General features: G+C 38.4%; 1 protein-coding gene across 1 annotated transcript in view; it reads right to left on the bottom strand.

Annotated features, from left to right (window-relative positions):
- LOC102270223 (antigen WC1.1-like) overlaps positions 1-13,544 on the bottom strand; it is a 110,505-nt gene that overhangs the window by 25,730 nt on the left and 71,231 nt on the right. The window contains 1 exon segment of the mRNA XM_070366758.1: positions 10,469-10,789. Coding sequence (XP_070222859.1) covers positions 10,469-10,789 — 321 coding nt within the window.

Here is a 13,544-nt window from a genome sequence, read left to right as displayed (position 1 = left end):
AAGAAAGGAAAATCTAGAAAGAAAAACAAATTGGACTTCTAAACACTATCTGAAATGAACAATTATTTGGATTAGTTTAACAAGAGGCTAGACATTGCAGAATAAGAGAATTGGGAAGTTAAACAAATAGCAATAGGGAATACCCAAGCTGAAGTAGAGATAGAAAAGAGAAAAATATGAATGGAAACTCAGTGGCATGTGGGAAAATATCAAATTATATAAAATATGTGTATTTGAAGATGCAGAATAGAAAATGAAGAGAAAATGTTAAGAAATGACAGATGGAATTCTTCTAAATTTTATGAAAACTGTAAACCCACCGGTCCAGGAGGTTAAACAAATCCCAAATGAAATCAAGAAAACATTCTTAGAAAACCCTGTAATACAATTGCTGAAATCCAGTGATAAACAACCAATCAAACAAAAAGAAACAGTCTTAAAAGCAGTCAAAAACGTTGACACATTATATACAGGAAACTAAGACAAGTTGTCCTGACTTTTTGTTGGAGGCAATGTAAGTCCCTTAACAAAGTCAAAACATATTTTAAGCACTGGAGCTGGGGAGGCGTTACCTAGAATTCAGTCACCTATGAAAATACTTTTCAAAGCTGAATGAAAATTTAAATGAGTTCAGATAAATAAATGATGATAGAATTTGAGGTGACCTGACATATGCTGCACAAAACTGCTACAAAATGCCTTCAGGCTAAAGGCAAATGATAAAAGATGAAAATGTGGATCCACCCAAAGCTATGGACACTGCACTAAACAGTAATTTTGTGGATAAATATAAACATTTTTCTCTCATTTTTAATATAATAGAATATTTAAGGCAAAATAATAGCAACATTTTATAGGATTCATAATGTAATTACAAGTAGAATGTATAACAACAATAACACAAATGACAAGAACAGGGAAGTGGAAGTTTACTACAGTAGGTTTGACATTGTGTGTTGTGACAAAATGTCATCTCAAGGTAAAATGTGATTGTTCTTCTTGTTCAGTAGCTAAGTCGTATCTGACTCTTTGTGACCCCATGAACTGCAGCACATCAGGCTTTCTTGTCCTTTACTGTCTCACTCTCTTGAGTTTGCCCAAACTCAAGCCCATTGAGTTGGTGTTGCCATCCAACCATCTCATGCTCTGTCAGCCCCTTCTCCTCCTGCTCTCAATCTTTCCCAGGATCAGGGTCTTTTCCAATGAGTTGGCTCTTCAAATGAGGTGGCCAAAGTGTTGGAGCTTCAGCATCAGTCTTTCCAAAGAATATTCAGGGTTGATTTCCTTTAGGATTGACTGGCTTGATCTCCTTGAAGTCCAAGGGACTCTCAAGAGTCTTTTTTTTTTTTTTAACTTTACAATATTGTATTAGTTTTGCCAAATATAGAAATGAATCCACCACAGGTGTACCTGTTTTCCGCATCCTGAACCCTCCTCCCTCCTCCCTCCCCATACCATCCCTCTGGGTCGTCCCAGTGCACCAGCCCCAACCATCCAGTATCGTGCATCGAACCTGGACTGGCGACTCATTTCATACATGATATTATACATGTTTCACTGCTATTCTCCCAAATCTCCCCCACTCTCTCCCTCTCCCACAGAGTCCATAAGACTGATCTATACATCAGTATCTCTTTTGCTGTCTCGTACACAGGGTTATTGTTACCATCTTTCTAAATTCCATATATATGAGTTAGTATACTGTATTGGTGTTTTTCTTTCTGGCTTACTTCACTCTGTATAATAAGTTCCAGTTTCATCCATCTCATTAGAACTGATTCAAATGTATTCTTTTTAATGGCTGAGTAATACTCCATTGTGTATATGTACCACAGCTTTCTTATCCATTCATCTGCTGATGGGCATCTAGGTTGCTTCCATGTCCTGGCTATTATAAACAGTGCTGCGATGAACATTGGGGTACACGTGTCTCTTTCCCTTCTGGTTTCCTCAGTGTGTATGCCCAGCAGTGGGATTGCTGGATCATAAGGCAGTTCTATTTCCAGTTTTTTAAGGAATCTCCACACTGTTCTCCATAGTGGCTGTACTAGTTTGCATTCCCACCAACAGTGTAAGAGAGTTCCCTTTTCTCCACACCCTCTCCAGCATTTATTGCTTGTAGACCTATGGATCGCAGCCATTCCGACTGGTGTGAAATGGTACCTCATAGTGGTTTTGATTTGCATTTCTTTAATAATGAATGATGTTGAGCATCTTTTAATGTGTTTGTTAGCCATCTGTATGTCTTCTTTGGAGAAATGTCTATTTAGTTCTTTGGCCCACTTTTTGATTGGGTCATTTATTTTTCTGGAGTTGAGCTGTAGGAGTTGCTTGTATATTTTTGAGATTAGTTGTTTGTCAGTTGTTTCATTTGCTATTATTTTCTCCCATTCTGAAGGCTGTCTTCTCACCTTGCTAATAGTTTCCTTTGTTGTGCAGAAGCTTTTAAGTTTAATTAGGTCCCACTTGTTTATTTTTGCTTTTATTTCCAATATTCTGGGAGGTGGATCATAGAGGATCCTGCTGTGATGTATGTCAGAGAGTGTTTTGCCTATGTTCTCCTCTAGGAGTTTTATAGTTTCTGGTCTTACGTTTAGATCTTTAATCCATTTTGAGTTTATTTTTGTGTATGGTGTTAGAAAGTGCTCTAGTTTCATTCTTTTACAAGTGGTTGACCAGTTTTCCAAGCACCACTTGTTAAAGAGATTGTCTTTAATCCATTGTATATTCTTGCCTCCTTTGTCAAAGATAAGCTGTCCATAGGTGCGTGGATTTATCTCTGGGCTTTCTATTTTGTTCCATTGATCAATATTTCTGTCTTTGTGCCAGTACCATACTGTCTTGATAACTGTGGCTTTGTAATAGAGCCTGAAGTCAGGCAGGTTGATTCCTCCAGTTCCATTCTTCTTTCTCAAGATAGCTTTGGCTATTCGAGGTTTTTTTTTAATTTCCATACAAATTGTGAAATTATTTGTTCTAGGTCTGTGAACAATACTGTTGGTAGCTTGATAGGGATTGCATTGAATCTATAAATTGCTTTGGGTAGTATACTCATTTTCACAATATTGATTCTTCCAATCCATGAACATGGTATATTTCTCCATCTATTAGTGTCCTCTTTGATTTCTTTCACAAGTGTTTTATAGTTTTCTATATATAGGTCTTTAGTTTCTTTAGGTAGATATATTCCTAAGTATTTTATTCTTTCCGTTGCAATGGTGAATGGAATTGTTTCCTTAATTCCTCTTTCAGTTTTCTCATTATTAGTGTATAGGAATGCAAGGGATTTCTGTGTGTTGATTTTATATCCTGCAACTTTACTATAGTCATTGATTAGTTCTAGTAATTTTCTGGTGGAGTCTTTAGGGTTTTCTATGTAGAGGATCATGTCATCTGCAAACAGTGAGAGTTTTACTTCTTCTTTTTCCAATTTGGATTCCTTTTATTTCTTTTTCTGCTCTGATTGCTGTGGCCAAAACTTCCAAAACTATGTTGAATAGTAATGGTGAAAGTGGGCACCCTTGTCTTGTTCCTGACTTTAGAGGAAATGCTTTCAATTTTTCACCATTGAGGATAATGTTTGCTGTGGGTTTGTCATATATAGCTTTTATTATGTTGAGGCATGTTCCTTCTATTCCTGCTTTCTGGAGACTTCTTATCATAAATTGATGTTGAATTTTGTCAAAGGCTTTCTCTGCATCTATTGAGATAATCATATGGTTTTTATTTTTCAATTTGTTAATGTGGTGTATAACACTGATTGATTTTCAGATATTGAAGAATCCTTGCATCCCTGGGATAAAGCCCACTTGGTCATGGTGTATGATCTTTTTAATGTGTTGTTGGATTCTGATTGCTAGAATTTTGTTAAGGATTTTTGCATCTATGTTCATCAGTTATATTGGCCTGTAGTTTTCTTTTTTTTGTGGGATCTTTGTCAGGTTTTGGTATTAGGGTGATGGTGGCCTCATAGAATGAGTTTGGAAGTTTACCTTCCTCTGCAATTTTCTGGAAGAGTTTGAGCAGGATAGGTGTTAGCTCTTCTCTAAATTTTTGGTAGAATTCAGCTGTGAAGCCGTCTGGACCTGGGCTTTTGTTTGCTGGAAGATTTTTGATTATAGTTTCAATTTCCGTGCTTGTGATGCGTCTGTTAAGATTTTCTATTTCTTCCTGGTCCAGTTTTGGAAAGTTGTACTTTTCTAAGAATTTGTCCATTTCTTCCACGTTGTCCATTTTATTGGCATATAATTGTTGATAGTAGTCTCTTATGATCCTTTGTATTTATGTGTTGTCTGTTGTGATCTCTCCATTTTCATTTCTAATTTATTGATGTGATTTTTCTCCCTTTGTTTCTTGATGAGTCTGGCTAATGGTTTGTCAATTTTATTTATCCTTTCAAAGAACCAGCTTTTGGCTTTGTTGATTTTTGCTATGGTCTCTTTTGTTTCTTTTGCATTTATTTCTGCCCTAATTTTTAAGATTTCTTTCCTTCTACTAACCCTGGGGTTCTTCATTTCTTCCTTTTCTAGTTGCTTTAGGTGTAGGGTTAGGTTATTTATTTGACTTTTTTCTTGTTTCTTGAGGTATGCCTGTATTGCTATGAACTTTCCCCTTAGGACTGCTTTTAAAGTTTTCCACAGGTTTTGGGTTGTTGTGTTTTCATTTTCTTTAGTTTCTATGCAAATTTTCATTTTTTTAAAATTTCTTCTGTGATTTGTTGGTTATTCAGCAGCGTGTTGTTCATCCTCCATATTTTGGAATTTTTAATAGTTTTTCTTCTGTAATTGAGATCTAATCTTACTGCATTGTGGTCAGAAAAGATGCTTGGAATGATTTCTATTTTTTTGAATTTACCAAGGCTAGATTTATGGCCCAGGGTGTGATCTATCCTGGAGAAGGTTCCATGTGCGCTTGAGAAAAAGGTGAAATTCATTGTTTTGGGATGAAATGTCCTATAGATGTCAATTAGGTCTAACTGGTCTATTGTATCATTTAACGTTTGTGTTTCCTTGTTAATTTTCTGTTTAGTTGATCTATCCATAGGTGTGAGTGGGGTATTAAAGTCTCCCACTATTATTGTGTTATTGTTAATTTCTCCTTTCATACTTGTTAGCATTTGTCTTACATATTGCGGCGCTCCCGTGTTGGGTGCATATATATTTATAATTGTTATATCTTCTTCTTGGATTGATCCTTTGATCATTACGTAGTGACCCTCTTTGTCTCTTTTCACGGCCTTTGTTTTAAAGTCTATTTTATCTGATATAAGTATTGCTACTCCTGCTTTCTTTTGGTCCCTATTTGCATGGAAAATCTTTCTCCAGCCCTTCACTTTCAGTCTGCATGTGTCCCCTGTTTTGAGGTGGGTCTCTTGTAGACAACATATGTAGGGGTCTTGTTTTTGTATCCATTCAGCCAGTCTTTGTCTTTTGGTTGGGGCATTCAACCCATTTACGTTTAAGGTAGTTACTGATAAGTATGATCCCATTGCCATTTTCTTTACTGTTTTGGGTTCGAGTTTATACACCGTTTTTGTGTTTCCTGTCTAGAGAATATCCTTTAGTATGTGTTGGAGAGCTGGTTTGGTGGTGCTGAATTCTCCCAGCTTTTGCTTGTCTGAGAAGCTTTTGATTTCTCCTTCATATTTGAATGAGATCCTTGTTGGGTACAATAATCTGGGCTGTAGGTTATTTTCTTTCATCACTTTAAGTATGTATTGCCATTCCCTCCTGGCTTGAAGAGTTTCTATTGAAAGATCAGCTGTTCTCCTTATGGGAATTCCCTTGTGTGTTATTTGCTGTTTTTCCCTTGCTACTTTTAATATTTGTTCTTTGTGTTTGATCTTTGTTAATTTGATTAATATGTGCCTTGGGGTGTTTCGCCTTGGGTTTATCCTGTTTGGGACTCTCTGGGTTTCTTGGACTTGGGTGATTATTTCCTTCCCCATTTTAGGGAAGTTTTCAACTATTATCTCTTCAAGTATTTTCTCATGGTCTTTCTTTTTGTCTTCTTCTTCTGGGACTCCTATGAATCGAATGTTGTAGCGTTTAATATTGTCCTGGAGGTCTCTGAGATTGTCCTCATTTCTTTTCATTCGTTTTTCTTTTATCCTCTCTGATTCATTTATTTCTACCATTCTATCTTCTAATTCACTAATCCTATCTTCTGCCTCTGTTATTCTACTATTTGTTGCCTCCAGAGTGTTTTTAATATCATTTATTGCATTATTCATTTTATATTGACTCTCTTTTATTTCTTCTAGGTCCTTGTTAAACCTTTCTTGCATCTTCTCAATCTTTGTCTCCAAGCTATTTATCTGTGATTCCATTTTGATTTCAAGATTTTGGATCAATTTCACTATCATTATTTGGAATTCTTTATCAGTTAGATTCCCTATCTCTTCCTCTTTTGTTTGGTTTGGTGGGCATTTATCCTGTTCCTTTATCTGCTGGGTATTCCTCTGTCTCTTCATCTTGTTTAAATTGCTGAGTTTGGGGTGTCCTTTCTGTATTCTGGCAGTTTGTGGAGTTCTCTTTATTGTGGCGTTTCCTCACTCTGTGTGGGTTTGTACAGGTGGCTTGTCAAGGTTTCTTGGTTAGGGAAGCTTGTGTCAGTGTTCTGGTGGGTGGAGCTGTATTTCTTCTCTCTGGAGTGCAATGAAGTGTCCAGTAATGAGTTATGGGATGTCTATGGTTTTGGGGTGATTCTGGGCTGTCTGTATCTTGGAGCCTAGGGCTGTGTTCCTTGCTGCTGGAGAATTTGCTTGGTATGTCTTGCCCTGAAACTCCTTTTGAAGACTTGGGTTGCTTTTCTGGGTGCCTGATGTCCTCTGCGGCATTCAGAAGTTGTTTTGTGAAATTTACTTGGCATTTAAATGTTCTTTTGATGAATTTGTGAAGGAGAAAGTGTTCTCCCTGTCCTACTCCTCCGCCATCTTAGCTCCTCCCCCCCCCCCCCCATGTCCAGTTCTAACTGTTGCCTCCTGACCTGCATATAGGTTTCTCAAGAGGCAGGTCATGTGGTCTGGTATTCCCATCTCTTTCAGAATTTTCCACAGTTTATTGTGATCCACAGAGTCAAAGGCTTTGGCATAGTCAATAAAGCAGAAATAGATGTTTTTCTGAAACTCTCTTGCTTTATCGATGATCCAGCAGGTGTTGGCAGTTTGATCTCTGGTTCCTCTGCCTTTTCTAAACCCAGCTTGAACATCTGGAAGTTCACGGTTCTTGTATTGCTGAAGCCTGGCTTGGAAGATTTTGAGCATTACTTTACTAGCGTGTGAGATAGTGCAATTGTGTGGTAGTTTGAGCATTCTTTGGCATTACTTTTCTTTGGGATTGGAATGAAAGCTGACCTTTTCCAGTCCTGTGGCCACTGCTGAGTTTTCCAAGTTTGCTGGCATATTGAGTGCAGCACTTTCACAGCATCATCTTTTAGGATTTGAATAGTTCAACTGGAGTTCCATCACCTCCACTAGCTTTGTTTGTAGTGATGCTTTCTAAGGCCCACTTGACTTCACATTCCAGGATGTCTGGCTCTAGGTGAGTGATCACACCTACAGGTGCTGAAATTTCTCATACATACCTGACACTTATAATTGAGAGGAATAAACTCCAAAAGTTCAATTTCAACTAAAATAATGAAAAGGTCTGCTATTCTAATATTATCTCTGCTGCATCACCACCAATTTGACTTACCTTCATATCAATAAAACATTTCCTGAAAATATAGAAAAGAGACAGCAGTAGCAGGAATCGGGTGACAAAGATTAATAGAAGAAAACTGCAAGTGTTCATAAAAGCTTGAGAACCTAGGTTAGAGCAATGGTAAATAGGACTTCCCTGGTGGTTCAGATGGTAAGAATATGCCTGTAGTGCAGGAGACTCAGGTTTGATTCCTGGGTTGAGGATGGAATGGCAATCCACTCCAGTGTTCTTGCCTGGAAAATCCCATGGACAGAGAAGCCTGGCAGGTTAGAGGCCATGGGGTGACAAAGAGTCAGAAAGACCTTGGAGACTAAACCACTGCTGCCACCAATCAGGGAGTATAAACCACAGTCAAATTTTAAATGCCAGAGCACACCCAATCTGTTTTTTATTAACTGTGTCCCAACTGGAATTAATATCAAGACACCAATTTTCTAAATATGATAATATTAGAAGTACCAAAATCACACAAAGTTTCAAGAAAACACATTCCCTTTTAATTTAGATGCTGATTCATCAAAAGGTAGGGCCTCCTGTAAGGTTTCACAAGTTCATCTGCAATTCGAACCATAATTAAGACATTATGACATTAAGGAATGTTACTGGAAGAGTGACTTATTGGGAAAGACTCTGATGCTGGGAAAGATTGAGGGCAGAAGGAGAAGGGGGTGGCAGAGAATTAGGTGGCTGGATAGCATCATCAACACAATGAACGTGAATTTGAGCAAATTCTTGGAGATAGTGAAGGACAGGGAAGCCTGGTGTGATGCAACTCATAATATTGCAAAGATTCGTACATGACTTACCGATTGAACAATTGGAAATGCCAAAAGACATGTTTTCTTAAAACAATAACTCCTAACTGAAATTCAAACATCCCTTAAAATAATTATTTTAATAATAATATTGTAATAAAGAGAGTGAAGGAGAACCTTTGAGGAGATCAACAGATATGTGGCATAGACTGTGGTCAGGATTTCACAGATGTATACTGATCACCCCACTCATTAAGTTGTACTAACTACATATTGCTTTTTGTATGTCAGTCATACCTCAATATAGTACTTGTAAAAAAGGAAAGAAGTGTTTTCTTTGGGACCTCAAGAAAATCATCAAAGATCTGCTAAAGATGAGATTGGAAAAGATAATCTTCCAGTTATTTTCCCCAACAAAACACAGAGAGCTGATTGGCTGTGGCTGCTAGGGACCTACTGCAGATGTCCTTAGGGTGAACCTTTAAACCATATCATCATGTTGAGTGACCCTTTCCTAAGATCCAACCACATATTTTAGGAAACTTGTTGTAATGTCTGATAATATCTTCCTCAATTCAAGCTATGCTGCTGGGATTAATGTCCTGAAGAATTCATCAAACATTCTGATAAAAACTGGGAACATCTCTGGCAAACACTGTGACCACCCAATCACATTCTAGTTTTAACCTTAGTATAGGTGAAATACATACAGTCAGGATTGAGCCCTTTTTATGTGTCATTTCATGCTTCTTACCCTCACTGTGCTTTAGGTTTGCTCCGACTTCAGTGCTGTAAATTTAAAACTTTAGGTTTTCCTGCAGCCTCAACAACCCCACAAATAGGAGATGACCTCCCCACCCAGGCGAACAGGTGCACCTGTGTAAGGAGATTAGCCCCTGCCACAAACCCCGCTTCTGGCCCTCCCCTGTGACCTAGTGATATTCAAACACACCCATGAAACCTCCCTTTTCCTAGTATATCTCCACCCTGACCCCCAGTATTGTCACTTCTCCATGGGTATTTACACCCCATGTTGGGTTCCCACTGCTAGGTGGATCCTGGTCTATTGGTCCCTCTCCCATGTACCCATCTTATGGTCTCTGTCTCTCTAGGACCAGTGAGTATAATACACTTTGTTTGCCTGCTTCTCTCCTATATACCATCCTGTAGCTGCACTTGTCTGACAATGTCATGAAAGAATACAAAAAGCTACCATAATGAAACTAATTAATCAAGGTCCAACCTGACAGTTATACATGTATGAAACATTTGAGCTCACCTCCCTGCCTCCTATGAGACACATCACAGAGACTGGAGGGACCAGTGACTATGGATCTGGAGACTTTCTGTCCAGGGTCAGTTCAGTTCAGTTGAGTCACTCAGTCGTGTCCGACTCTTTGAGACCCCCATGGACTGAATGCATGCCAGGCCTCCCTGTCCATCACCAACTCCTGGAGTTTACTCAAACTCATGTCCATTGAGTCAGTGATGCCATCCAACCATCTCATCCTCTGTTGTCTCCTTCTCCATCCGCTTTCAATCTTTCCCAGCATCAAGGTCTTTTCCAATGATTCAGTTCTTAGCATCAGGTGGCCAAAGTATTGGTGCTTCAGCTTCAGCATCAGTCCTTCCAATGAATATTCAGGACTGATTTCCTTTAGGATGAACTGGTTGGATCTCCTTGCAGTCCAAGGGACTCTCAAGAGTGTTCTCCAACACCACAGTTCAAAAGCATCAATTCTTCAGTGCTCAGCTTTCTTTATAGAAAGCTCAGGACCAAGTCAGACCTTATGTTCCTTTGAATACCTAATGTTCAAGAAAGCACTGTGTGACTGAAATCTTCACCCAAGTATGAAGTATAAAGACCACCCTGGTAGTCCAGTGGTTAAGTATAAAGACCACCATTCAAGTAAGTTCTACGGTATGTGACCCATATTCTCATAGCTATTCTGTGAATAAGACTGGGGCTTTTTCTGCTGGGAATCCCTCCCAGACCACAGGGCTTACCTGAGCAGACTGCTCCCACATCTTTGTCATGGGAATTGCCCTCAGGGCGATGATCTTTAACAGGAGGATAACTACACTCCATGATAGCTGACTCTGGACCTTTGCAATAAATATAAGGAAACCAAATGGGGCCAATCCCTGGGCCAAAATGAGCCCTCTTGGGAGCATCAGTGGCACTTCCACATCCCAGCTGTCTGCACACCACAGCTGCCTCCTCCATGCTCCAGTTCAGATCATCCACTGTGCCCCATTCTCCTTGGTGCTTCACTTCCACTCTCCCCTCACAGCAGTGGTCTCCATCCTTCAGCCTCACCTCCAGAGCTGCAAGAGAGACACAGGACATAGGAGAGATTTTGGAGACTTGCACCAGTGGTGTGCTGGTAAGTATTAAAAGATGAATACTCTATTCTCTGGAAAAATCACTGTGAATAGAAAGTGTTGACTTCTGTGGTATAAACATTCCCACCATGGCCAACTCAAAGCTCCCAGTGTGCCATCACTGAACCTGGAGCAGGAAGGGAGGCACCAGGAATTTCTCACGAGTCTGTAGAACCAGCTCCAGGGACACCACCTAGGACAGGCCTCCAGAGACTCTGGATGCTGCCCTCCCTGTAGATGTGCCCAAGACTACTGGGCCCAGCTCCTCCAACATCTCAGTTGCTGTTCATGGCCCGGGATCCAGGGAGGAATCCTCCCTCTCCTTCACTGTCTATAGCGAGCATCTCATCCAACTTAGGAACAAAGGACTGTGGTAACAAGCTCTAAATCATACCAGTTGTTCCTGTCATCTGGTATTCATGTCCTTGTGTAATCCCCATGCTTGGGTGTAACTAGTAACATGAGTCTAACAAACAGAATTTGGTGAAAGTGATGAGATGTCATTTAAGAGATTAATTTTTAAGACAATTCTGGTTTCTCCTGGTGACCTATCCTGCTCTCTCTGTCTTGATGAAGCCAGTTGCCACATTGTGAGCTATGTATGGAGAGACCCACATGATAAGGAATTGAGGGAGACCTCTAGCTCATGGCAGAAAGGGACTGGTGCTCTCAGTTAAACCGTCCACCAAGGTCTGAATGCTGCCAACATCCAGGTGAGTATATTTGGGTGATATCCACTCCTAGATGAACCTTTTAATAAATGCAGGCCTGTGATACATACCATATGTGTGTCTATAACTGATCCCTGGTGTATATGGGCACCTGTACCTGGTCCCTCAATGCCAACTGGGTGCACACTTCTGGCACTGACTCTAGCCACTGCCACTGCCTGCCATGGTCCCTAGCCATTGGACCTAGGGGTACTATTGTTAATATACTGAGTATACTAACAATCCTTACAGCCACTTCACATCTCCTGCAACGCTTGCTAAAGTCCTCAGAGTTGTCAGAGCACCTGAATTTATTATACATCATTCAGACAGATAATCAATTAGAAACAGCAGATTTGAAGAACCTAGTGCACTGGGACGACCCAGAGGGATGGTATGGGGAGGGAGGAGGGAGGAGGGAGGAGGGTTCAGGATGGGGAAGACATGTATACCTGTGGTGGATTCATTTTGATATTTGGCAAAACTAATACAATTACATAAAGTTTAAAAATAAAATAAAATTAGAAAAAAAAAAAGCACTTCAGAGTACTGAAATGAAGAACCTAGTAAACAAATGGACTTAACAGACATATACAGAACATTTTATCCACCAGCAGTAGAATACATATTCTTCTCAAATACACACAGAATATTTTCCAGAATAGATCATGTTAAGCAACAAAACAAGTCTTAACAAATTCAAAAATATAGAAATATTATCAAATATATTTTCTGAGTACAGCTATTTGAAATTAAAAAATCAACAATAGGAGGAAACTGGCAAAATCACAAATATGTGGAAATTCAACAACAAGCTCCTGAACAGCCAATGATAAAAAAGAAATCCAAAGGCATATTAAAAATATTCTGAGATAAACAAAAGTAGAAACACACATTCAAACACTATATACTGCATCCAAAGCAGTTATAAGAGGGAAATTTATAGTGATAAATGCATACTTAAAAAAGAAAGATCTCAAATAGACAACCTAATATTGCAAATCAAAGAACTAAAAGAGAAGAATGAAGTAAACCAAAATCTAGCAAAGGAAGGAAAAAACAAAGATTAGAGCATAAATAAATGAAATAGAATATAAGAAAGTGATAGAAAAGATTAACAGAGGTCATTCTTGAAAAAAAATAAACAAAAATGACAAACTTTAAGCTGTACTAATCAAGAAAATAAATGAGAAGATTCAAATAAATAAAATCGGATAGGAAACAGGGGACATTAAAACTGATACAACAGAATACAAACCATAAGAGGCTCCTATGGAAAATTATAGGCCAACAATTTGGATAATCTAGAAAAAATGATTCAGAAATGCTCACTGGTGACTTCTATCAAATATTTATACAAGAAAAACATCTGTTTTTTTTTACAATCTTCTAAAAATTGAGGAATGAGCACTCTGCAAATCATTTTACATATCCTGCATTAGCCTGATACCAAAGCTATGTAAAAACACTACAAGAAAGGAAAATTACAAGCCAATGTCCCATTAATACAAATGCCAAAATTCATAACAAATTTAGCCAAGGGAATTCAACAACACATTAAAAAGATTATATACTGTGAGCAAGTGGAATTAATCTCTAGGATGCAAAGATAGTTCAACATGTGTAAATCAATAAATGTCATACACCACATTAATACAATGAAAGATAAAAATCATAAGACCATCTCAATAGATGCAGAAAAGATGTTTGACAAAATTCAACACTCTTAAATTTTTTAACTCTCAAAAACTGCATATAGAAGGAACATTTCTCAATATAATATAAATCATATATGAGAAGCCCATAGTTAATATCAAACTCAATGTTCCTCTAAGATCAGGAATAACATAAACATGTCCTCTGTTACCAATCTTAATCCACATAGTACTGGAAGTCCCAGAATAGCAAGTAAGCAAAAAGAAATAAAATTATCCAAATAGAAAAAGAAAATTTTCTCCGTTTCCAAAAGACATAATATTATTATAGAA

The sequence above is a fragment of the Bos mutus genome, unplaced genomic scaffold, assembly GCF_027580195.1.
Source record: "Bos mutus isolate GX-2022 unplaced genomic scaffold, NWIPB_WYAK_1.1 CTG202, whole genome shotgun sequence".
NCBI lineage: Eukaryota > Metazoa > Chordata > Mammalia > Artiodactyla > Bovidae > Bos > Bos mutus.
The sequence above is the reverse complement of the archived record's forward strand: the minus strand, read 5'-3'. Positions and strand labels throughout refer to the sequence as shown.